Below are 27,652 nucleotides of genomic sequence, written 5' to 3'. Positions count from 1 at the left end.
GAAAATATTAGTCCACCATGTTGTCTTTTTAAGGGGGGGGGGGGGCATTATGATGTGTTAACTGATATCAGAATGAAACAGAAGGCACTGCATTCTCATGGGCCCCTACCCCCAGCTCCTTCCTGTTTGCGACCATCTCTATTTTTAACCTCCTGCTTCTCTAGTTCTCTCTCTTCTTCCAACCTCACTTCTTCTCGCTCTGAACTAGAGCCTTTCTCCCTCTTTCTCCCCAACGTCATTAAAATGCAGCTGAATTTTTATAACCGCTAATTGGAGCCGTCGGTCACGTAAAAACGGAATCTGCGGGACGGGGCGATGTCGCGGTACTCACAACATGAAGTGCTCGTTCCACACCGGGTTGAGCGTCTCGGGTTTGACCTCGGTGACCTGGATGGACCGGGCCGCCAGCACCTCCTTCACGCTCGGCCGTTTCTCCAGCTTGTCCTTCCGCTTTCGAAAGCTGAACCTCCGCTCTTTCTTCTCCTCCGGCTCCTTGGGGCTTTGTCCCAGGAGGATGCCCAGCATGCAATAGGGGTCACTGTATCCTGCCAGGCCCCCCCCCCCAAGGTGACACAGTCGTCAAGACAGAACTTCTTCCTCCGTCACATGCAGCTAATACGCGCAACAGGCTGCCATCTGGCTGATCTGCCTCTGAAGGCATCTGCGCCCGCCTCATGTTACGCCATCGAGCCACTTATTTCTCGACGCGCCCCGGGTTCGACGAACCGCGCGTCAGCGCGTGCATTTCAAAGAGGGTCAAACAAAGGAGGAAATGCTTGACGACTCACGCCGCTACAGTTTTATACACGGGCCGAGCCAGATGAATGACCTGTCGGAGCTTTTTAGAGCGTGAACTCCAGGTCAGACACCGGCGCCGGTGCAACACTGAAGGCGAGCGTGTGTTCCAAAACCATACGCAGTTCCATTATAATGGCCATGAATGGCTACTATGCTAAAGCCCAGATTCAATTAAATGGCAATGCGCTACATCCTTAGCTATGGTTTTGGACGCGATTTTCTTGCATTGCGTTTAGAATGAATCTGCCCGTAAGGTCGATGAGCAAAGAGAACAGTCTAAAGGATGACGGATAATGTTTTTTCAAGTGCGACATAAATGATAATCAATGAAATATTTTCATATCAGTGAAAATGAACGTGTAGCTCCACTGGTAGTGACACTACTAATCAAAGGAAACACACAAAAACATCTCACCATTGGCGTCTTTAGCCAGAAGATTTTTTCCCTTCATGACAGAGACCCTCAAGGAGAAAGTCGCTCTCTGTTTTAATGAAATAATTGTTGTGAGGTGAAAGCAGAATTAGCCTGAACAACAGTAAATGCACAATAACCATGTGTAGATTCTAGACGACTGCATGCATTTCCTAAAACGCGAGGAGAATGCGATCACCTCTGCGGAACATGAGATTGTTCGGTTTCCTTCAGACTCTGAAAAAAAATCGAAGGACGTTCTCCCCGCTAGATGTTTAATCTGAGCGTTCTGCGTGTGAAGAACACCGCTGTGTGCTGAAGGCTAGGCCCATTGTGAGGAACGTTTTTTAAAGCGGCGCGATGCTTTCCGCTCCTACGGAGGCTTCCCGAGGACGCCGGCTTTCGGGCTGATAGCCGGTGCACAGTGAGGCCCCGGAATGACAGTTTAAAGAGGGCTTCGGCCTCCAGCCAGAGATGGGTGATAGTATCTCTCTCTGGCGAGGATCATGTGCTTTGCTCTCGTGGAAGCGGACTGTGGAACGCGTCTGGTAAAATCAAGACCCGAGACAGCGCCTCAGTCGACTACACTATACGGGTGCCACTGTAAATGCCTTTACTCCTATGTCTTGCCTTTGATTTGCAGTGAGCTCCATAATGTTTGGGACAAAGACTTCTTTTTTTTCTTCTTGATTTGGCTCTGTCATCCATAATTTTATATTTGTAATTCACATGTGGTTAAAGAGCAGATTCTCAGCTGTTATTAAAGGGTGTTCTTACACGTTTTGGTTTCACCATGTAGAAATTACAGCACTTTTTATACATAGTCCCTCTGTTTCAGGACACTATAATGTTTGGGACAAATGGCATCACAGGTGTTTCTGATTAGTCAGGCATGTTCAATTGCTTCCTTAGTGCAGATATACAGTAAGAGAGCTTTCAGTATCTAGCCTTGATTTGATTAGGAAGGAAGGAAGGAAGGAAGGAAGGAAGACGTCTACAGTTGATGACTGAACAATTCTCACCATAGGCGTGGATGTGTCAGTGACTACTGTTTGCAGAATCTGGTGATGTCTATGATTCACAGACTTCAAGCATGCATTGCATGAAAAGGATATACAACAAAATACTGCACATGATTACTTTAATTTACATTGCCCTGAAAAGGGGGGGGCTACGTATAAAAAATGCTAGAATTTTTATTTGGTGAAACCAAAGTGTATAAAATACCCTTAAATAAAAGCTGAGAATATGCACTTTAACCGCATGAGAATTGTTTTATTACGCATATAAAGTTGTGGAATGGAATACAGAGCTAATTAAGTAAACAAACATGTTTTGTCCACAATTATTATGGAGCAAACTGTATGTCGAACTTTGGTTCTGTGCAGGTGCAGATCAACAAAATGTTCACTGATCAGTATCTGTGGAGAATTCTTTTTTTTCCTTTCACAAACAGAACTAGCACCCGCCCACCCCCCACCCCCCACCCCAGAGGCGGCCTCTTACCTTGGATTCTTGAACTCTCTGTAAAATGATGTCATGTTCTTCCGGACTCATATCAAATACCTAGGCAACAGGAGTGGAAGTGAAAAGAGGAATTATGGGGCTTAGATCGCAGCGCTGACGTGGGATTCAAACTGGATCGTGGGAACCCTGGAAACAAACACCAGCGCCATCGAGAGCATATCTCTAATATCGTCTATAGTTATTAAATTAGTGTTTGTTCTGTGGTTCTGAGCATGAAGGCAGAGCCCCCCAGATTGTTCCGGAAAGACTTTTCATTATTAAAGACAAACAATCAAGCCTCCCGAGGTGGCAAGGGAGAAGACTGGCATGGGTGTAGCAGGCACATCACCAGCTTGTACCCAGACAAGGGTGGATTAGACAGTGGGCTCATAATCAGATGAGCAGAGGTTAGACGATTGGCTCATACCCAGACGATCGGAGGTTCAGCAGACAGCTTGTACCCAAACGAGCGGAGGTTGGGCAACTGGCTCATACCCAGACGATCGGAGGTTGGGTGGCCAGCTTGTACCCAAACGAGCGGAGGTTGGGCAACTGGCTCATACCCAGACGATCGGAGGTTGGGTGGCCAGCTTGTACCCAATCGAGCGGAGGTTGGGCAGCCAGCTGTTTCTGTGAGCCATTTCTGTGAGTATGTCATGGTGAACAGCAGCCAATCACTGTCGCTTTGGATCGTTCCCATAAACGCACTACTTAGCGCACCAGATCAGTTTGAAGGCCATTGTAGCCGTAACTGCAGTTTCTGGGAAAGAAAATATGCAAATCTGAGGTCACTAGGATAGTCGTAACAATTTCCATGCTCTTCTGGAGCACAGACCAAAAGGCGACGCAGCTCTCAAAGAGTACTTACAGCTAGCACCAGCCAATGCCTCATACTACAGCCATAGGATACTGAGCTTAAGGCGGGATTCAAATTCTGGACTGTATTCGGCTGCACATTATGTCCACTGCAAAAATCATGCTTTGAACTTGCCATTTGTTCATGCCGAACTTCCCGTTGTTCGCAATGCACTTTATACAGTGAAAGAAACTGGTCATTTTGTGATCACATCCCCTAAAAGACTACATTGTTTCTTCGGCAAAAATGAAAAAAAAAAAAAACAGCGGTAGTAGAAATTTTGTGATAAACAGTCACCGTGCTGTGACCAATGGGTATCAACCGTCATCGCCAATTATGTGGACCTGCATACCACAATTTCCAATTTACAGTGAGAGCCAGGCAGCACAACCAGTAATGCGGCCGTTTCGCTAACCAGAGCACTGGAGTCCTTTCATTTCCTTATCAGCACCGTTGCTTGTCAAGGTATACCGCAGTATTTAACCCCTCTGAGCAATGGACTTCAAAGTCAAATATGCGATCTGGTTAAAGCAAGCGAACTCGCTAGCAACATGGCGTCACTCCTTAACAGCAAGCGTGAGAGCTCTGCTTTTCATGGCTAATGGAAAAAGGGCCAGTGACTTAGCTGAGAAACTTGAGGTCACTCCTTCAGTGCCGCGACATGCAGGCATTCAAACCAAGCGATCGAACACTCCAGGTGCTTCGACAATGGAATGCCAGAGACTAAAACTGGTCCTCCTGTTTTTGAATCGTCTGATAACGGAGCTAAGTGATCGGGTGTGCAGCCCTTCGCCGCGGCTAACAGGACAATGTCAGCCGCCTGAAAAGCTTTCTGTTGACAGAAAGTACTGCGGCGTGGATGTCACCAAACGGGAATACCGTTCAGGGATGCCCAACACAGAACGAGCGGATACGGAACTGGAGATTTGGAAACGCCAGTTCACGACGACGCAAGACGACAGGCCATCTGATGCATGTGCAGAACTGAGAGTACTGTGGATATGTTCCCTGATATTCACACCACACTGACAGTGCTTCCTACCATGCCTGTGCCTACTGCTGGGGCACATTCAGCTGTTTGAGACACTTAAAGACAGATTTACGGAACAGCATGACAGAGGCCAGATTGCCAGGACTGGCATTGATGAACATTCGCAATGACTTTGAAATTGACACAGAATGGGTGCTATAGGAGTTTGACGCATCTGGGACAAGCAGGGCCCAGATGCGTCATTGTAAGGTAGGCCCATATTTTGTTATTCAGCCTGGCAAGCTCTGTGACAAAATGTTTGGTTTTTTTTGTGGTCTGCAGATAATCGTTTTGTGGGTGGCGCAATAGTTGTTTGCAAACTTTGCCTAGCTTATTGCTGTCAGCTAGGCAAAGTCGAGGTAACGTTAGTGATATTCAAGTGTGAAGAATGTGCTTTACTCAGCAGGGCCTATGCAAAGTCACTGTCTGTAGGGTTAGCGGTTGCGCCTCTTAAAATGTAACATGCAGGCCGCAGTTTCCGCTATGGCTGCTTGCAGTGTTCACGTGGTGGATTAATGATGCAATAACAATTGGTAACAGCTGTGATAACTGTACATACATTCGATACATTAATTCTACTTAATGGGCGACGCAGTATATACAATTGTTTGGCGGAGTCCCAGAGCCTTAGAAATGGCTTTGTAACCCTTTCCAAACTGATATATCTCAACAATTTTTTTTCTCATCTCTTCTGGAATTCCCTTTGACAGAGGCACATTGTGCTTGTAGAAACGTTGTGCTGACTACTTCCCTCTGATGGTAAGGTTCGATATGACCAAGGTTTTGATTCAACAGGGTGGACTGGAATCAAGCCTGGCTGCGTTCAATCAGCTGAATCAACTTATCAATTAAATTTGATTAATTGCTTGATTGAGTAATTAACAAGGCAATTACTGTTTCACATGGATGATATGGATGTTTGATAACGTTTTTTTGTTACATATGTGAAATAACAATTGAAAAATGGATTTTTTTGTTTACTCAGGTTCCATTTGTCTCATATTATATTTTATCTAAAGATCTCAAAACCATTCAGGGTCACAAATATGCAATAACAGATTAAAATCAGATAGGGGTCGAATACTTTTTCACAGCGCTGTATTTCCTGGTTCTGGTGAGAAACATGTGATCTCAGGGGGGAAAGCGGAGAAAGACAGCTCTCACTGCTTTTAGGCTGTATAGACTGTAAGGAAGCCACAGACCTTCTGTAGGTAGGAGAAGAGCTCCCCTTCATTGGTCACGTACTCTGGGGAGGCCACGCCCACCCGATTCACCACTGTGTAGACCACCTCTTCATAAAGCAGATCCAGCTGAAAGACAGGTCGCATTAGTGTCTTACGTATGACCTAACCCCTGGGAAACTCACCTCTACCCTGAACACCCTCTAACCCTAACCCTAACCCCTGGGAAACTCACCTCTCTCCTGGACACTTTCTCGGGGATGCAGGCCTGGTCAGGGCACTCTGGAGGGGGTGAGGCCCTGTCCTGTCCTTCACACTGTCAGGAGAGAGAGAGACCAGCATCTCTGATATCTGTTCCCTTAACACATATCCCAACACCTGTTCCCTAAACATATATCTACAGTACCTCAGTCTGCGCGGTCCGCTCCACGGTTTCCTGCTTCTGCAGAATGTTCTCCATGCGCTTGAAGAACTCTCCATTTCCTTCAGTAATTCTGTGAAGCAGACAGTCAACAGCTTTCATTCCCACTTTGGGCTCAAATTATTCAACACATTACACAAGTTATTTTCTGCTGCCTTTTGTTTTACGTTCTTCTTTCGTCAACTCTCTGTTCAATAGATACTCCCTGTTAAAAGCTCATTTTTTGTCCATTAATATCACCTTTGGGTGGATTATGTATAAAAATGGCTGTAATTCCTACACAGATCACCCCATATGGATGTACCCTCAAATTAAAGCTGACAGTGAATTTCATTTAATTGTGTGTGTGTGTGTGTGTGTGTGTGTATACAATGAGTTCCATAATGTTTGGGACAAAGACAGATTTTTTTTTTCCTTGATTTGGTTCTGTACTTCCACTATTTCAGTTTTGTAACCAAACAATTGGTGGTTAAAGCGCAGATTCTCCGCTTTCATTTCATTTATTTTTATTATTTCGTGCATTTTTACAACTTTCGATTTCACGTCGTAGAAATGACAGGACTTTTTATACACAGCGCATCCATTTCAGGGCATTGTAACATTTGAGACAAATGGCTTCTCAGAGGTTTCGGATGAGTCAGGTGTGTTCAATTGCTTCCTTGGTGCAGTTATAAGAGCTTTCAGTATCTAGTCTTGATTCTAGGCTTTTGATTGCCTTTGGAGTCTGTTATTGGCGTTTGTCAACAAGCGGACCAGAGTCGTGCCAGTGAAAGTCAAGGAAGCCATTATGAGGCTGAGAACTAAGAAAAAAAAAAAACTGTCGGAGACATAGGCCAAACCTTAGGCTTACCAAAATCAACTATTTGGAACATTATTGAGAAGAAAGAGAGCATTGGAGAGCTCAGTAATCGCAAAGGGCCTGGTAGGCCAAGGAAGAACTCTAAAGTTCATGACCTAAGAATTCTCGCCATAATGAAAAAAAAACCCTCAAACACCTGACCAACAGTTAAGAAACACTCTTCAGGAGGCAGACATAGATGTGTCAGTGATTACTGTCGGCAGATGACTTCACAAACAGAAATACAGAGGCTACACTGAAAGATGATCAATGATTCTCTGTCCAGTCCTCCCATCTTTTCTCTGCCCAGCCCACTCATCTTTTCTCTCCTCAGTCCTCCCATCTTTTCTCTGCCCAGTCCACTCATCTTTTCTCTGCCCAGTCCTCCCATCTTTTCTCTGCCCAGTCCACTCATCTTTTCTCTGCCCAGTCCTCCCATCTTTTCTCTGCCCAGCCCACTCACCGTTGGTCCCTTTAGGCTCTTTCTGTGTAAAATTGTCATGGAGCAGAATTTATTAGACTGACAGGTGAAATAAATAAGCATTTTTTTCACTTCGCACAAATAGCAACACCACGCACGCACGCACACACGCACACACACACACACACACACACACACACACACACACACACACACACACACACAGTCTCCTGAGTTCCCCAGGAGCTCAGTGACTACTATCCTCTCTCTCTCCAAGTCCAAAATTGTGTTTGTTTTCTGTTTACCAAATATGTCAGAGATTTTTTTTTCTGTGCCTTCATGCCAACGGCAAACACAGTCTAACACCAACTGACATCATATAGGTTTTTTTCTGTTTGGATGATCAGGTGGAAATGGTCAGAGGGTGTTGAAGTTATTACAATGAAAAAGTGTTATACTTGGCCTGTACTTCCGTAATTGTCTCTGTCGGCGAATGCCCATTGTCTCATATCAGCCTGATATATTGGCCAGACCAATTGATTGGGCGATCTCTAATACAAACCACCAGGGCCAGGTTTCAGTTTGCTAAGAAGTACCTAAAAGAGCCTGCATAGTTCTGGAAAAAGATCTTGTTAACAGACGAGACCAAGATTTGCTTGCATTGTTGCTACCATAAATGGTTGCTGTTTTACCAGAGAGGAGGTTACTAATAGGCCGGAAGGTACATTCAGCACTCAGAATGTCTTAGCCGATATTCAGATGGAGGATAAAGTACTGGATAAATTACATGAACTAAAGACAAATAAAGCAGCAGAGCCCGATGGCATATACCCAAGGGTACTCGGTGAAATCCTCTATAATCCACTGGCAGGTATTTTTAGTCTATAGAAACTGGAGAAATGCCAGACAACAGGAAGCAAGGTAATGTAATATCAATATAAAAGAACAGAGACCGTACTGATCCAGGAAACTAAAGGCCTGTCAGTTTAACTTTCAACGCACGTAAAATACTGGAATCTATCATTAGTTACAAGTTAGAATTATTTCTTTAAAATAGCAACATCCTAAGGGATAGCAAGCATGGTTCTCACAAGGGAGGGTCATGACTGACAAATCTTTTGGCATTCTTTGAGGAAGCTACCACGTTTTTTGATTGTAGCAAGGCTTATGATATTATATATTTAGATTTCCAAAAAGCATTACATAAGGTACCACGAGAGACTCATTATCAGAATGAAGACAGTAGGACTACAGGAGTGGGTGCGGAACTGGCTACAGGGTAGAACACAAAGAGTAGTAGTTGGAGGGATCTTAACTGAACGGGGTACTGTGGGAAGTAGAGTCCCACAAAGACCAGTGCTGGAGCCACTGCTCTTCCCTATTTACATAAATAACCTTGACAGGGACATTGAAAGTACATTAGTTAAATTTGCAGATGATACAAAACTGGGAGGTTCAGCTAATTTTATAATGTACTAATGTAACCCAGAAGTGGGCAGTAACCTAGAAAATGAAATTTTATGAAAATAAATATTAAAAAAAGTTCTACATGTGGGAAATAAAAACATACTTTATGGGAGGAATGAAGTTGGAATGTGCTCAATTTGAAAATGACTTAAGTGGATCTAGGCACTGTGCTGTAGCAGTAAAAAGGCAGTAAAAAAGGCCAACAGGATGCTGGGATATTCGGGCCAGTACAGTTGGCACTATGCATTCCACCAAACCCACATTCGTCTGTCAGACTTCTAAGGGTCTGCACCATCAAACATTTGCGCACGCACACGCACACTTGCAAACAAGCAGATGTACATATGTACACACACACACACACGCACACTCCCACACACACACACACTGATCCGGTCTGGATTCGATTGTGCACATGGAATTTCTAGCACGCATTTTCAAAACAAAATGACAAAAACACTTGAGGGAACCATCTGTAAAGCACAGGAAGTCTCAGCCCTGCTCATACGCAGTAATCCTCACTTCCTTCACAGAGAGAATGAGAAAGGAAAGAGTCTTATTTCCACAGGCCTGTCGTTCACAATCATAAACCGTGCAGAATAAATAAGCCTGAGCGCTCTTCGATGGACACGCGGCTCGAGAGCAGCTCGGGCGGGGGGGGAGACCAGGCCGCTCGAGAGCAGCCGGGCGGAGGGGGGAGACCGGACCCGGCGGACCTGGCGGGATCAGGCTGAAGAAGAAAGTAAAGGAGGAAAAAAAAGAAAAAAAAGGAAGAAAAAAAAGAAAAGCGGATCGGAACAGCGGCGCTAACTGGCGCGGCCGCTCGAGGGATCGCGCGTGTTTTTCCGCCTTGCGGAGGGGAAGAGGTGGCAAAGCCGCGCGCGCTCCTCAGCCCAAAGCCCTGCCTCGGGGCCTGAAGACGGCCCCCTGACGGCTGAGCCCGGTCCGACAGAAGGCGTTTTCTGCTGAAGGGGGCTTTATTATCGGAGCCGTGGCACGCCGGGCCGTGTTGGAGACGGGGAAAACAATCGGATTTTCAGGAGACCTGGCTGCTGTTGTGTTGTGTTTTTTATTTTTTTTTTCCCTGGCTGAGGGTGAAGAGTGATCAGGTGAAGACAGGGTGAACCTGCTGAGCCTGGGGGAGGTGGGGAGGGGGGAGGGGAGTGGGGGTGGGGGGGTGGGGGGTGAACTCAGGACTCGGATCGAATGCTGATCTTCCCCCTCCTGTCTCCATGGTGATGGAGACACATTTTGTGGTGGAATTTTCAGGGGGCACTGAGGGACCCTGGGAATTTCCCACTGACAGCACAGAGAGAGAGAGAGAGAGAAAGAGGGCAGGGAGAGAGAGATGGGAGAAAGACAGACAGAAAAAGACTGGGAAAATGAGGGATGGGAAAATGAAAGAATGAGAGAAAGGGGATTGCGAGAACAAGAGAGACAAGAGAGAGAAAGGAAGTGGAATGGGGTAGAGGAAGAGAAGGGGGAGAGAGAGGGATGAGAAAGAGCAGGTCCGTGCTGGTGTGCGTTTCCTCTTTCCCTTATTTCCCAGCCCTCCCTCATTACGGTGAGGAGACGAGTCCAGCCAATCACGCGCGGCCTTCCTGACCAGAGTCCCACCCCCCCCACCCCCCAGTCAACATGCTAATGAAAAGCCTTCAGCAGCGAGGGGGAAGCGTGGCAGCCTGGTGAAGAGCAGAGTGACTCACTGGCCCACGGGGCAACAGCGGACACTCAGGCCCCCGCCAAATCGGCAAACCCAATCACGTTTGAGCCATCTCCCGGCGTCTTAATTACCAAAATCCGTCTTCTCGTTAATCTGCAATCGCCCGCGCAGTCTGCTGTGCCAGTGCTCATCCAGACCGAAGGCGCGCGGGTTCGAGTCCAAATTGTGCCACTGCTTTAGCCTCCTTGGCTATGCGGACACCTGCCGATACGTTGCCTCGGTAATAAAAAGTTGTGTGATGATATTTGATCGTATGAAGGCGTAGCCAAGCAGACGCACCACATAGGGATACAGCCCAAACAAGTGTGTGCAAACACAGAGAAGTTAGTGATTAGAGCACTGATGCTTGTGTGAATATGTTTTTTTCCCCTTCATTTCAAAGCAGGATAGACCGCAGCTTAGAGTAATACAGTGCATGTTCCTCATAAAAGCATCGACGGGGGACTCTAAATGAGAACAGCCCTTGAGTGTATTAACTTGCTTAATGAATGTTCTTACATGGAGGGCACGTTCTAACCTAAACTTCTACACAAAGATCGTGATGCATTTACACACAAAGGGGGTAAAACCCACCTCATCCATTCGGGTGGGAGTAGCGCAGTAGTTGTTCTGCACCTAAACGCTCATGATAAGCGGACCAGGAGAGGTAGCTACGTGACTTGCGATTGGTTCCAGATGTTATCCGTCAAAGTTACCGACCAAAGAAAGGAATGGAAGCGCTTTTTCACTTCTCAGTTTTGATTGGTAGATTTATGGAAAATCCCATGCCCATGTGAATCCAGACGTCTCAGGAGCCTTGCCACAACGCAGCCGATGGCTCTGCAAGAATCTCGGCTTTTAAACACATCCTAAGTGCTTACCTTTCCAGTGCAGCGTTTGATTAAGCGTCTTGAATTAGGATTTGCTGTTACTTCCTTTGTTGTATGATTTCTGTGGTTGCTTTTTTTTTTACCAGTTACATCTGAACTGCTTGTTGTGTAAAGCACATTGAGTTACGTCCTGAATGAAGGAGATATATATATATATAAAGATAGGAAAGATATACACTACTGTTCAAAAGGCATCACTGAGGAATTTTTTCAAAAAAACTGATACTTTTATTCACCAAGGTAGCATTATGTTGATCAAAAAATACAGCCAAGACACTGATAATATTACAAATTACAATTACTGTCTAAAATAACGTTTTTTTAATTGAATCTTATATTATTGCAAATCCCCATTTTTAGCAGCCATTACACACAGCCAGTGTACCAATAGCACACTGTGTAATCTCACCCTTAAGTATTCATGCTAATGTGCTAATGTTGTACTAGAGAAAGCACTCCCATTACATTTAGTGCAATTAAAAACAATTGTGCGGTTTAATTAAGCTAAAAAATATCTTTCTTTCAGTTGCTACGGTATCTAGCACACTGGCATGTCTATTCAATTCAAAGTTCAATTTTGGTTTCAAAAATGGCCAGAAAGAAACAGCTTTCTCTAGAAACTCATGAGTCAATTGTTCTTTTGAGAGATGAAGGCTATTTCATGTGAGATTACCAAGAAAATTAATATTTCATACAAAGGTGTGCACTATTGCCTTGAAAGAAGAGAGCAAACTGGATAGAGTAGTGGAAGGCCCAGATGCCAAACATCTGTTTCATCTTTTGAACGGTAGTGTATCTACAACATAAGAAGGCTATATCTGTAGCATAGGAAGGATATACCAACAAAATAAAAGGACATATCTATAACATAGGAACGATATATCTATAACATAATACGAACATAGTTATAACATAGGAAAGACATATCTAGAACATAAGAATGAAACATCTATAACATAGAAGGGATATACTTATAAAATAGAAAGGATGTAACTATAAGATAAGATGAAACTCCTGTAGGGTAGGCTCAGCTGGTCTGGGCTGAAATCCCCAGACTGCCTGCTGGACAGCCTTACAGCCAGTGACATCAGGCTGGCTCCGCCCCCTTTCAGAATGCTCCTGCTCAGCTGATCTTAGACCTCCCTACGTGCTGTACAGTCGAGTCTCTGTCCCCGCCCCCTTTCAGAATGCTCCTTCTCAGCTGATCTTAGACCTCCCTACGTGCTGTACAGTCGAGTCTCTGTCCCCGCCCCCTTTCAGAATGCTCCTGCTCAGCTGATTTTAGACCTCATTACGTGCTGTACAGTCGAGTCTCTGTCCCCGCCCCCTTTCACTGATTCAGATGGCAGCTTGTGCAGACAGCTTGAAGACCATCGTCATGCCCTCGTGTTTCGATTGTCATTTGTATTTCCTTGTGTTCCTGTTATTAACGTTCCTTGTGCTTTTTATTTACATTACTTGAAACAGGCTTTCTGGAAGTGCTGTTTTATCCAATTGTAGTACAGTTTGTGACCAGCCATGGGGGTTGTGTGTGTATGTGTGTGTGTGTGTGACAGTGTATGACTGTGTGTGTGTGTGTGTGTTCATGTGTACATGTGCGTGTTTGTGCGTATTCTTTTGTACCCAGCTTTTCATCCATGTAGTCACTGAAAGAGGAATTGGACTTTTCATTTGAAATAAACAGTAACGAAGTGAAAAAAATAACCCACAGGGTGGGCGTGACCACATCCCCAATTCACCTCCTAATTGATTCCAGCCCTCAGCCATTTTCTCGCTCCGTTCAGGTCACATTCCTCACACCCCCCTTATTAGTTCCAATTAGCCAAAGTATAAAAGCACGCTTTTCGTTTCAGTCTTTGCCAGATCGTTGATTTGTTGCCAAGCCTCGAACCTAGCATTTCTTGCTTTGAACCAAGCCTAGTAATCATTTCCCCGTACCCCGATTTCTTAGTACCTTCCTTTGTCTCTTTTTTTGACAGAACCTTTTGTATTCACTCAGTTTATTTGGTTTACGCATTTTAGTTTCACGGTGTTCCCCAGTCTGTCTTGTCCACGTGTTTTGTCCTCGTTTTGTCCTCGTGTTCTCTCTCCTTCACCCTGTTTACCTCCCCAGCTCCGACCTCCCGATCCAGCCCGTCCTTCGCCGGCCTCCCAGTTCCCAGCCCTGTTCCGCCGCCGAAGCCCAAGGAATCCCTTCCAGCGCCACGCCCAGCCGAACCCCGGACCACCTCCTCACCAAGCCTCGCTGTCCCTGTTCCCAGCCAGCCCTGGTCCCTACCGCCCTCTGTTGTCCACTCAATAACACATCTCTTTCTGAGTTCCCTAAAACTGCTGTCTTTGAGTCCTGCATTTTGGATGCCGCCTAGCCCGAAACGTAACAACCATAGTTTATTCATCACAATAAACCATGTTTAATGTGACGTTGTTTGCATTTGCCGGAAGCTTCAAAAGACAGGAAATTTCGATGGATCAGCCTGCTCTCCATCAAGGAGTATCAGCACAGATCTTTGACAACTGCTACAGCCCTGTACATGTCTACTGTACTTCAAACAACGTGTACTCACCACTGGGTAGATTGCCTAATATTCAACCCTTCTCTCAAAGAACCTAATTATACGTATTTCCACATTGCAGTTAGCATTTTTTACGGAGCACTCTGTAATGTGTACCTCCCCCATCCCCCCCCAGTACCGCACCCAGTGTAAAAACTGCTGCACGAGGTGGCCTATGTCACGGTTCCTCTCTGTTGTAACTTCATCCTCAGATCATCCACTCTGGATGGCTTGGACACCTGTGGTAATAGAATGGGTTTTTCTTCCTACAGAGCCACACATCCAGGGCCCCTGTCTCTGTGCCCCCCAGCAGTGGAATGGAGCCAACTGCCATATTCAGATCAAGAAAAATGGTCATCTGCTCAGCTTCAGTACTCTTTATTAGCTGATTTATTGAACTGTTGCTCTCACAGGTTGTTGACATCATATTATGATCACATTTTGATGTGCAGTAACGTTAATCTTGTATATCCTGTAAAAGTAGACACACAGACACACACATGCACGCGGACATGCACACGTACACACAGATCCACACAAACACAAAACATAAATCCATAAGTACACACACACACACTCTCTCTCTCTCTCTCACTCTCTCTCTTTCTCTCGCTCGCCTTTTCTCATGAATTCCCCACAAACAGATATCACATGGATTCTACAACAGCCCTAGTCAGGTTGCTAGGAAACAGCACCCTCCAACTCTGCTTCTTATTTTATTTTTTTCACTTTATTACTGTTTATTTCAAATGAAAAGTCCAATTCCTCTTTCAATGACTACATGGATGAAAAGCTGGGTACAAAAGAATACGCATAAACAAGCACCTGTACACATGAACACACACACACACACACACACAGTCATACACAGTCACACACAGACATACACACACACAACCCCCATGGCTGGTCACAAACTGTACTAAAATTGGATAAAACAGCACTTCCAGAAAGCCTGTTTCAAGTAATGTAAATAAAAGCAGTGCTTCTTTTCTAAATTAGAGCCACATCTATGAAAAGGCTATGTTCTCTTGCTGAAGGAAAAATCTGAAAGCAAACACACTACACAAAATCTGCCATATAGCCTGTTAAATGGCACCTCTATAATCCTTTTTTTTGTGATACACTTGCAATATAAATATGCATGAAATTGTACTTTCCTTCTAGGACTGTAACATTCAGAGCATCGTACAAAAATAGATTTTATTTGCACACCAGAAAATTAATTCCTCCGTGCAATTAATCTAATCCTGTGTTCAGTGATACCGGAGGTCTTGCCACACATGCTTTTATTTCACTAGAAATCCCAAGCACTTGCTGAAATTAGACTGCATCTTTCCAAGTGACATCACTATTCACAATCTAAACATTCCCCACAGAATCCTGTAATGTATACCCCCCCCCCCCCCAACATAACCCAGGAAAGCATAGCCCCCCCCCACAGAATCCAGTAATGTATAGCCTCCCCACAGAACCCTGTAAAGTACCCCCCACAGAACCCTATAAAGTACCCTCCGACAGAACACTCAGTAAAGTATCACCCCCCTCAGAACTCTGCAAACTATCCCCCCCAACAGAACCCTATAAAGTACTTTCCATAAAACATTCTGTAAAGTAACATCCTAACCCCCCACAGAACCCTGTTTAAGTACCCCCACCCCACATAACCCAGTAGAGTACCCCCCCACACAGAACACCATAAAGTATCACCCTCCACACAGAACATTGTAAAGTATCACCCCCAACAGAACACCGTAAAGTATCACCCCCCACAGAACACCATAAAGTATCACCCCCCACAGAACATTGTAAAGTATCACCCCCCACAGAACACTGTAAAGTATCACCCCCCACAGAACACTGTAAAGTATCACCCCCCACAGAACACTGTAAAGTATCACCCCCCACACAGAACATTGTAAAGTATCACCACCCACAGAACACTGTAAAGTATCACCCCCCACACAGAACATTGTAAAGTATGACTACCCACAGAACACTGTAAAGTATCACCACCCACAGAACACTCTAAAGTATCACCCCCCACAGAGCCATAGACGTGGTCTGAGCAGGCGGGTGTTGAAACGCACAAATGCAGACCTGACTGACGGGAAAATTTTGCAGAGTTGCTTGAGAATACTACGCCATGCCATATTGACTGACGCACCCCCAGCAGCGGCTCCCCTCCCACCATGGTGCTCGGCGAGTCACGAAATTACAAAATGGCTCAGGCACATCAAACTCCATGATGAAAATACCACTTCAACCAGTCAACAGCTCACAACACGCCACGTGACGGCTGGAAAGTTTCAGGCTCAGTTTCAATTTAAGGGTGTTTACATCCATAACCAGTGGTCCTTATACGAATTCAAACCCTCTTTATAAGATTGTCCCCATATATTAGGGGACCAAAAGTAATCGGAGAAAAACATAATCTTAAATGAAGTCATCGTATTTAGTACTTGGTTGCAAATTCTTTGCATTTGATGGCTGTTGATGAAGTGTGTGACCCATGATAGACATCATCAGACGCAGGGTATCTTTTCTGGTGATGCTTTGCCAGGTTTGTACTGCAGCCATCTTCAGTTCCTGTTTGTTTCTGGGGCATTTTTCCTTCAGTCTTGTCTTCAGCAAGTGAAACACAAGTTCAATTAGATTCAGGAGGAGTGATTGACTTGGCCAGACAAGAACATTCCACTCTTTGGCCATGAAATACTTTTGGAATGGAATCATTGTCCCGCTGCAAGGAGAAGCACGATCCAATGAGTTTTGAGGCATTTGGCTGGACCTGTGCAAATACAACGTTTCTGTACACTTCAGAATTCATTGTGCTCATCAGTGAAGACAGGAGAGCTAGTCACGGTGGCGGCCATTGCTGACCAAGCCATAACACAATCTCCATCATGTTTCACAGATATGGGGAAGTGCTTTGGATCATGAGCAGTCTCTTTCTCTCCCCACGTCTTCTTTCCTTTCTATCACTTTGGTACAGGTTAATACTTGTCTCATCTGTCCATAAAACTTTGTTCCAGAACAATACAATTTTTTATTGCACTTTTAAAATCAAAATCTAACCTGGTTTTTCTGTTCTTGAGGTTTACCAGCTGTTTGCATCTTATGTTGAAACCTCTGAGGTAGTGGAGTAGTCTTCTCTTTGTGGTAGTTTTTGACAGATCTGTGCCTACATCCCAGAGAGTGTTCTTGTTCTGTTTGACAGTTGAAAAGGCGTTTTGCTTCACAACTGAAAATATTCTTCAGTCATCCACTACAGTGATGTTCTGTGGTCTACCAGGTCATTTGCTATTGAACTCACCAGTGTGTTCTTGCTTCCAAACAATGTATTAAACAGTTGATTTTGACACACCCAAGGTTTTGGCCTTTTCTATGATCGATTTATTCAGATTTTTCAGCCTCATTATGGCCTGCTTTACTGGCATTAGCCGCGTTTCCACCAAAATTACCCGGAACTTTCAGTCCCAGGAACTACTTTACCAGGAACTAAAAGGTTCCTTCAGCCAATGGTTGTCTGCGTTTCCACCGGGGTCTAAAGTACCGCGAAGATTAGGCAAATTAGCCCACTGACGTTGTCGTCGGTCCATCTGTCATGATATCTTCTGTAACCCCATACTACCACCGAAGTAGCCTACATTATTTTCTAATAACCGGGACAGCCCGGAGGGGTTTATTCCACTTATATACAACGGGTTACCAACAATGACTATATATGGTTACTTTTGTATTTATTGATTTTCATATATCCTCTCAAACACATTCATTAACAGCAGAAAACATGCACACGTTGTAAACAATTTGCTGTTTTATTACTTTCTCGTCGTCAATTCCATATAGGCTAATCGCAAAATGACAAGAATACAACGAAAACTCGGACTTGCGTGAAAATGTAAATTAGTAGTGGTACAGCCACCGTTTGCTTTCCTTCGAAGTTACTGCTAGCCGAGCAGCGAAGTGTGCCCTCCAAATGCGAACCATGCACAATAAATGAGTCCATAGTCTTCCTGGTCTTTTCGTGGAATTGAAAAATGGCAGTAAAATTGAGTAAAATTACGGCAGTCTGAAAAAGCTAAAGGGAAGATTACTAGAATTAACCTGTTATTTTACCCGGATAAAAAGTGCGGAAGGTGATTTCCAGTTTGCTTGTACTGTATCACCAATGTTAATTATGCAGAACTACCGCATACCTCACATAACTGTATCAAACGTTTTGAGTCAATTACAACGGGCTAACAAAGAAAATCCGGAAGAAAATATTCAGCAACCGAATTAATCCGTTTGAATGTTTTGGTAGCCTACGTAATATGCTGTCCCAGCACGAATGTTTAGCATTTTATAAAACGAATACTAAAGCAAGAAAAGAACAGAAGAGCACACGTTATAATTCCAAGACGTTGACAGGCTATAACCAAAAGTAGGCTACTGCGCCGCATAACATACAAGTTTGATTTGAAGTTATTATGAAAATTAATTGGTTTGCCGCTGCATATTTTCAAACATGGCGGGTAATGGCGGAAAATAAATACAACACAAATGCTACGAGTACTCGACCAATCAGAAATGTTCAGCGCTGCAAGCTCCACCCAAAAGGTTCCTGTACTTTCGGAAAGTACTACCCCCCGAGCAGGAACGTTTTGGGGGGTAAAACAAAGCCCCCAGAACTACATTTAGACCCTAGTTCCTGCGGTGGAAACGCACTGAGTTCCTCAAAAGGTTCCTAGTTCCGGGGTATAGTTCCTGCGGTGGAAACGCGGCTATTGACACTTATTTGATCCTCATGTTGAAAGACAACTGCAACGGACTCCAAATTCAAATTCAACACCTAGAATGAACTTAAGATCTTTTGTTAGCTTTCTTGTGCATTAACTAATAATACAAAGACACATAACTGGCCAACAGACAGCTGAGCTCCCCTAAAACAAGGGGACTATGTATAAAAAGGACTATGATCATCTGAAATGGATGTAAATACCCTCAAATTAAAGCAGACAGTTTATTTCAACCTCATATTCACGGTTTTAATTCAAACTCAATTTCCTGGAGACAAAGCAACAAAAACTGTGTCACAATAATGTTGAAGTGGCAAAAGTAATAATTGAGTCTGGTATTTACTTTTTGAATTTTTGGCTTTTTGGTAAACGGAAGAGCAGATATGTAAATAAGCAGAATTTAGTTATTACAGTAGATGTTGTTTGATACATTCAGGACCCTACTTCAGTAGCGTCTAACATACAGCCTGAAAGTAACCTCTGCAGGTAAACATTTCTGTAACACCTGAGCAGGAGCTCACCTGCCCAGTGACCACAGTCACACCCACGGGTCAGAGTCCGCTTAGCGTGGCTGCGCGGAGCTCACCTGCCCAGTGACCACAGTCACACCCACGAGTCAGAGTCCGCTTAGCGTGGCTGTGCGCAGCTCACCTGCCCAGTGACCACAGTCACACCCACGAGTCAGAGTCCGCTTAGCGTGGCTGTGCGCAGCTCACCTGGCCAGGGCTCGTACCGCGGCGTGCACGTGCCACAGACGTCTCCGAGACGCCAGCGCGGGCATTACCCCTCTCTCCGCTCCTAATTAAGACCGTGCTCGGCTTCCTGGAGCCCGAATGGCCTCCGCGCGGCGGCCTGCGGGGGACGGGGGGGGGAAAGCGGCGGGTCGGCGGGCGCGGGCTGACGCGGCTCATCCATCGAGCAGCCGCATAACGCCGCGGCGGGGCGCCGAGGTCATGTGACCCAAACCCGAGACGTCCTTTGTTTCAACGCGGGTATCACACGAAGCTCTGGCGGAAGAACATCCCCGGGGTTTCTTTCAATTAGCGGCAAATTGGAAAGGGGAGGTTTTTATTATTTAGCCCCTAATTTATACAAACTGTCAGACATGGCAATGCTACGTGCTTTACCGCTCACTGTAATTTCAAAAAAAAAAGCCGCAGGTTTTCAAAGATAATCCCATAACCGTGATCTTAATTGTATTTTTTTTTTATTTGTTCTTTGGAAAATGCAGCCCACGCCATTTATAATGTTTGGCAGTACATGTAACAGGTGCTTTTTCAAAATGAAACAGGTGTCCTGATTAAAGATAAAACCGCTCAGGTTATAAAACTGACATACTGGGGTTGCTATGGAAACCTTAAGGATCACTTCTGCATTACTTCTGCCTTTGAATTCAGTCAATGAGGGAAAAAAATTATAATAATAAAACAGAAGACTTGTTGTAACGGCTGTCTGGGAAAATAACACAGAATCGTACTACGCTGTATATTTTTAGCCTCCACTCCATGCCAGGCATAATTGGGTTCATGCATCATTTGTACATATTTACAGGAGATTCACTGCATGAATGCACCACGCTCAGATGAATAAACCAATCTAATATTTAGGCATAATTTCAAAAAATATTGAGTCTTTGTTTATCCGTGGTGAGAGAAAAGAAAACATTGTTTTTTTGAACAGGCAGAGTCTTCATTATAGACAATAATGCGTCCGCAGCACTGTCGGTGATAGGCAGCTCAAGAAAGCTCATCTTGGTTGGTTATGTTTACCTGAACCCTTAAAAGGAAAATAGGAATATGAAAATACGCAAAGATGAGACATTTGTGGAAGCACAACTACAACTGTGTGGCCTGAGAGGTCTGTCGCAGGTGTCTGCCACAGATGTTTATAGGCATTTTGTGGCTTTTCCCACTTTGTAATGCCAAAAAGAGGGTGGTCCAAAACTAAGGTTGCACAGTGTACCGCTCCAAAAAAAAGTACCATGGTACCAATTTTTTTATTTTTTATTTTAAACGGTTTTGTACACACCTTAGTTATCACTTCAACTGTTCGGGATCATTTTTGGTACAGCAAAAAAAATGTATTACACCCCTAGAATTGAAGGGAACCTTGATGTAGTGGGTGTACCTACTAGCCTGTAAGTGTGTGTGTGGGTGTGCGTGTGTGTGTGTGTGTGTATGCGTGTGTGTGTGTGTGTGTGTAACTGTGAGTGAGAGAAAGCTGGCTGCATAGCTCTGTGTCCTTGTGGAGGAAGAGAAGTTAGCTTGATATAATAGCAGCTGTAGATAATGCTGATCGTCCCCAACTTGTTGGAAATGAGGGCGCTCAAACCGAAATATGACAGTACTTTGCCTACAAAGCCGATGATAAAGGTGAGCCTGACAGCATTATTACAGCGCCCTTTTGCAAAAAATGCTGAGAAGCTTGTCTCGCCAAGGGAAACAACATGTTCAACCTTGCAGAGCATCTGTCTGACAACTACCCTGATCTCTTAAGGAACTTTGAATCCAGATAACCTTGAATACTAACAGATAGATACACGACAAGTATGAATAAGGTTTGTTGATGGTTTAACAATGGCAGTGCTATTATGTACAATTAGCTCACATCTTTAGTAACTTTATTTCTAATTTTGTGTGTCAGATATTTTAAGAAATGTTTTTGAAAAGATATGTAAAGTTTACATTTCATTTTATGAAAAATGATTGGTTATCAGTGGTATCAAAGGACCAAACCTGGTATCAGAACAACACCAATCCAGCCTGAGCTTTTAGATAGCAACTGTGTGCCTACTCCTACCCAAGCCTGAACCTTTTTTCTGACGAATATTTCATTTTATGAATATATGCTTATTGGTATTTGAGATGGTTGCAGTGGTGTACAGCTAACTTCCAAAATAAAGGAAATGAGAGATACAGAGAAAAAATACTGAAAGCAGGTGCCTCCACACAGGCGTGGTTCCTGAGTTAATTAAGCGATTACTATGCCAGAATGCTGACAGCTGTGTATAAATATACCAGGCAGGCTCAGTCACCCATTACTTCAGCTGTCATGGCCAGAAGAGCTCAGCAAGGTGAAGAGGGGTGATTGTTGCAGCAGGAGTTTGACAGGAGTTTCAGGGACTTGAGACTGCTGAACCTGCTCATTTTCCTCAAGGGAAACACATTCTCCTCAACACTGTGGCTGAAAGCACACATATTCCTCAACACTGTGGCTAAAAGCACACACACTCCTCAACACTGTGACTGAAGCACACACACTCCTCAACACTATGGCTAAAAGCCCACATACTCCTCAACACTGTCTAAAGGCACACATACTCAACATTGTGCATAAAAGCTACACACTCCTCAACACTGAGGAGGTGAACACCTCTACAGTGATGTCTGTGCATCAGCTTGAAATGCAAGGCAAATCAGACAAGTAACATTGAATCACCTGACGGCAAATACCAATCCAGAGTGCAAGCTGATTCTTTCACCAAGAAATGGTTAGTGTCATTTAGTGTCCTTTGGCACATATATGTATATGACTGGGCATTCCCACCCAGGGAGAAAAGTGGGGGAAAAGAATCAGGTTTGTTTCCCCAATGAAGTCCTCTGCTGGTCAAAAATGTTGAATTTCCCAGGCCCAAGAAACACTTTGGGCCTGTTGGACAGATTCAAGGCCTCCAACCTTGTAAAAGCGGTTTCACAGAGACTGGTGAATCATTAGCAAAAATATTACCCGGCATGAATTATTAAAACAATACAGTTTCAAATTACATTCCCTGCATCTTCATAAAGCCCCCCGCCCACCCATCCAATCTCCAACAGGAGGATTGAAAAGGAAGAGTCGAACACGGATCGCCCACGCTGGAAAACCTCTCTCCGTTCTCTTAAGCTTCGGGTCAAGGTGATCATCCGCAGGGGTCGCAGCAAACTGATCCTTTCTTAATCCACCCCCCCAAACTTCATGCACCGTGTGAAGGCCAAGGGAGGAGATGAGGTGCGACTGAGGGAGCGAACTTGGGGGGGGGAAAGGAGTCATTTGTCCTAGGCTTGACTGCGTTTATGAGTGGCGTGCAATTTTGTCCTGGGATTGGTGGCTAATCAGGACCGGCTCAATTCAAATCCTCTCGTTTTCTCTTGTGCGATCACCGACTGGCGGCACGAGACCTTTCCAGTGTGTCTCTTTCCCTGACGGACGGCCAGTATCTGGCCCGCGTTTATATAACCACTGAACCATTTTTATCGAACAAAAGAGAAGCTGAAGGCTGACCTACTGCTCCTGGATACCATCGTATCCAGCCTCTCTCTTTGATCATTTCATAATTGAGCGCTGAATCGTCCTTATTTGTGCCGCTGCTTTGGTGTGCGAGGGGAACGCGAGGCGAAGGACGGCTCCTGATAAAAGGATAGAGGCCCAATTACGCCTTCGGTCTGAAGTAGACAACAACTGCTCAGCTTCCTGTGGAAGTCTTTACGGTGAAGTCTTGCGTCTGTATCAAAGTACCATTGAGTGCACTGTCATCACCACCAAAAGCACCACTGCCCAGCACCTGAACTATCACCATCATCACCCCTACTAGTCACCCTGGAAACCCCAACAACACTAACATCACTCTGATATGCACCACCAACGCTAACACCACTCTCATTTACACCACCAACACTAACGCCATCACGATACACCATCACCTGAACCTTTACCACCTCCGCCACTACCAACTGAACCTACATCACCAACACCCCTATCATATACATCACCAACCCCAACACAATCGCAAAATAAATATATGAAAATGACATCAGCACAAACACCATCAACCCCACTGCAGCACAGCCCCAATGAAGTACTACCGCACGTGGGTGAAGTTGGTGGGGGGGGAGGGGGGGGGTGGGGCATGGCTGGTGGGGTGTGGGTGAAGTTAGTGGGGTGAGCATGCTGGGTGGAGTCCTAGGGGGCTCCTCTTACAGCCAAACTTGCAGATGTAAATTCTAGGTGGGGCTCTGTTGTTCCACTGCTGACACACCGAGTGAGGCACTCAACCTAACTGCAGCTGAACACGTCAAATAAATAACAAACTCCAATCGGGTCAGACCGTTACCCATGAACGTACGCACGCCAGCACCATTTAAACCGCCGGCGCTGGGACACGAGCTGACGGTTCCTCCACGCGCGCGCGGGCCTGTCTCTGTTTACAGCAGGGACCGCCGAGGCATCTGGGTACACGGGCCGGCGTGACGGGTGTCGTGACAGACCGGTAAGGTCAGGCGAGCCGTGCAGAGCAAACAGCGTCGCCCGGCGCTTCGTCTGTCAGCGCTCGGTGAGAGAGCGCCGGGTCCGGAGCACGGCGCTAACGTGCTACCGCGCTGCCGGGGGACGTTCGCTGAACCGCTCGGTTCGTGCTAATAATCCTGCCCTCGCCACCGCGGGGGACGTGCTGCTGAGCGGGCTGGCACAAAATGGCTGCCCTGCCACACATTTTAATTAAACTGATCCCCCTTGCTGTATACAGACCTTCACATTACTTTTCTAATAATAATAACAGGCACTCGCATAATAATAATAATAATAATAATAATAATAATAATTAGTCAAATGTAGTTTCGTCTTGCCAAGTCAGTAATCCTATGTACAGTGCAAAAATAGCCCAGGAATCCTTTGTGAACAGTGAAGGATAACCATTATTACATTATTACAGTAGCTGTGACTACAGTGCTGTATATTAGAGTAGCTCAGACTCCAGTGAAATGCAGTGCTGTACATTAGAGTAGCTCTGACTCCAGTGAAATGCAGTGCTGTACATTAGAGTAGCTCTGACTCCAGTGAAATGCAGTGCTGTATATTACAGTAGCTCAGACTCCAGTGAAATGCAGTGCTGTATATTACAGTAGTCCTGACTCCAGTGAAATACAGTGCTGTATATTACAGTAGCTCTGACTCCAGTATAATGCAGTGCTGTGCATCACAGTAGCTCTGACTCCAGAGAAATGCAGTGCTGTATATTAGGGAAGCTCTGACTCCAGTGAAATAGTGCTGTATATTACAGTAGCTCTGACTACAGTGAAGTGCAGTGTGCCCTATCTGTGTGTAGCACAGAGCAGGAGGGCTTGGTCCAGTACAGTGCTGCCACACTGAGACGCAGGCGTGTGGCGATACTCACCCATAGGTGGCGCTCTCCGGGCAGTGCGTGAGGGGGCTGCTGGCCTGAGGGGTGGGATCCCTCCTTCCCCTCAGCGACTGGCTCCTCTGCACCTGGCGCAGAACGCTGCTCTTCAGATCCAGCAGCGTTGACATGCTTATGCACCCCCTGCAGGCACAGAGACAATGCAGAAATGAATGCATGTATGCATATGCACCACATGCAGGCACAGGAGACAATGCAAAAATGAATGCATGTATGCATATGCACCGTATGCAGGTACAGGAGACAATGCAGAAATGAATGCATGTATGCATATGCACCATATGCAGGTACAGGAGACAATGCAGAAATAAATGCATGTATGCATATGCACCATATGCAGGTACAGGAGACAATGCAGAAATAAATGCATGTGTGCATATGCACCATATGCAGGTACAGGAGACAATGCAGAAATAAATGCATGTATGCATATGCACCATATGCAGGTACAGGAGACAATGCAGAAATGAATGCATGTATGCTTATGCACCGTATACAGGCACACAAGACAGTGCGTGTGTTTATTTAACCACAGCAAAGATGGGAACATGGCCAAAGTTTCAGCTCATGCCTAGTTTAGGGGCATAACATATTTTTCTTTTTTCTCAAGTTATGAAAATATTCATTGATTACACAGAAAGCCAAGAAAACATAGGGTATTATGAATCACTGTTGTTTCACCACTAAAAAAAAGGTCAAATGTTAAAAAGAATTGTTGATTATGAACTGCTGATGTATATCACTGTTGTAATGTTGAAGTGGGAAAGAACAGAAATATGTAATCATGTGGAGAAAAATGTTGATTGGTTCAGTCCTTCATTGAACATGCTGTCCTCATAAATATTCATTTCGTCCAAGGCCTCCAAATGTTGAGTGTTCTGTTTATTATTAAGCATTGCAAAACAAATGTTTGTTGAAAAACATTTTTTGGGGTATAAAGTGTCAAGAACTTGCTAGTGCATAATGTTCCCAGCATATGTACGGAAAAAGTTATGGTTTGTTTATGCAAGAGACAACAATGTGTGTCCTTTCGTGGAAGCCTAACAACCTATGCACTATTGGAAACGTCATTTAATTGGCTAAAATGCTTCTCAGTTGTTAGAATAATAGCTATGTACTGGGGAGAAGGTCCCATTGGCTGTGCTGAGAGACTACTTGGCCAGTATTGGTCAGAGGACCATGTAGGCAGGCTCATCATCTTCCAGAGAGTCTGTATAAACCAAAGATATTAACATTTCCCTTTTACACAGTACTCTCAGCGTGTATACAAGGGCAAAACAGACAGCAATAATTCCTCAAGAGAATTCCAGAGTAAACAATGGACATTCAATCGATGTCTCTCTGACTTTTTTGGAACTAAAAACTACAAAGGATTTTGTTTGCAAGACCACTGCTGTGATAAATATACCGATTTTACAGTGCTTCGTGCTGTCTGTGGATTTCCAAAACATAGAAGGAGAGAGACCCCCAAGTCTGTTTTACCTCCCTAAGTTACAAACTGAGGAACCGTTGTAGCTAAAACATTGACATTGTAAAATAGTTATGTGATAGAACCGTGAATCTTAACACTTTCTCAGGGTATAATGTGTGACCAGATTGACTGAAAATTTCACCATACAAAATGGAATGAACGCAAATAAACCCCTTGTTTAACGGAGTTAAGGGGTTAAACAACAATAAAACACTGTGTTTAATATTTTAAGGCGAAACGACTTAAATGCAGGAATGATTCGAGATTTATGGACATAAATGGCATCCCCGGTGTGAGTGTGGAAAGACGGATACTGGGTCAATGTGGGTTGAACCGATGCATGTTGCATGCAAACATCCTCTGATGGTGTCATTGTGGGGCGATATAGCTCAGGAGGTAAGACCGATTGTCTGGCAGTCGGAGGGTTGCCGGTTCAAACCCCGCCCTGGGCATGTCGAAGTGTCCTTGAGCAAGACACCTAACCCCTAACCCCTAACTGCTCTGGCGAATGAGAGGCATCAATTGTAAAGCGCTTTGGATAAAAGCGCTATATAAATGCAGTCCATTTACCATTCAGTCATGGAAAGACTACATGGATGATGTATGTCAGAAACATTTAAGAATGTTCTGAATTAAAATACTGAAATGGCACATTTGTGTAATGTTGCTATCATTCAAGGTGGAATGAACAGAAATCACCATATGGAATTCAAATTCTTCGCTAATTGGAATAACAAAACGAAATAATATTGTAATAACGAGGTTCCTGCAATGTCTCTTGTGATGCAGATATACTGTCGAATGGACATCTAGAACATTAGACAAGAGAACAGGTAGGGAACATTGCCCTAATATTCTAGGAATGTTTTGAGAAACAAAACAAAAAAAGAACATTTTGGCTGGGTTGGAACAAACAAGGACTATAAGGAACAGCAATAATGAATTCTGATCTTTTTAACGCAGCTGTAAGACAGAGAGCTCCACGCATTTGCCCCAATGCCACGTTCGTCCACGAGCCCCTCCCACACACACTGTATTCACCAATGATCGACCACGGCTGAGGCTGCAAAGGGCTGACTGGCAGCTGTCAGTGGGCCGGGTTGATGAGCACTGCTTCTCGATAGCTGTCACTAATGTGAGCTCTGAAGCACCTG

General features: G+C 44.7%; 1 protein-coding gene across 2 annotated transcripts in view; it reads right to left on the bottom strand.

Annotated features, from left to right (window-relative positions):
• baiap3 (BAI1 associated protein 3) overlaps nt 1-27,652 on the bottom strand; it is a 64,915-nt gene that overhangs the window by 21,334 nt on the left and 15,929 nt on the right. For both annotated transcript variants that reach the window (XM_035396903.1, XM_035396904.1), the window contains exons 2-8: nt 25,004-25,150; nt 6,190-6,277; nt 6,019-6,099; nt 5,805-5,912; nt 2,717-2,776; nt 1,214-1,280; nt 332-545 (exon numbers count right to left, since the gene is read on the bottom strand). In XM_035396903.1, the coding sequence (XP_035252794.1) occupies nt 332-545; nt 1,214-1,280; nt 2,717-2,776; nt 5,805-5,912; nt 6,019-6,099; nt 6,190-6,277; nt 25,004-25,137 (752 nt within the window). In that variant the 5' untranslated portion in view covers nt 25,138-25,150. The remainder of the gene's footprint in view (nt 1-331; nt 546-1,213; nt 1,281-2,716; nt 2,777-5,804; nt 5,913-6,018; nt 6,100-6,189; nt 6,278-25,003; nt 25,151-27,652) is intronic.

The sequence above is a fragment of the Anguilla anguilla genome, chromosome 17 (genome assembly GCF_013347855.1).
Source record: "Anguilla anguilla isolate fAngAng1 chromosome 17, fAngAng1.pri, whole genome shotgun sequence".
Taxonomy (NCBI): Eukaryota; Metazoa; Chordata; class Actinopteri; order Anguilliformes; family Anguillidae; genus Anguilla; species Anguilla anguilla.
Note: the sequence above shows the minus strand (reverse complement) of the source record. Positions and strands in the feature narration are given on the sequence as shown.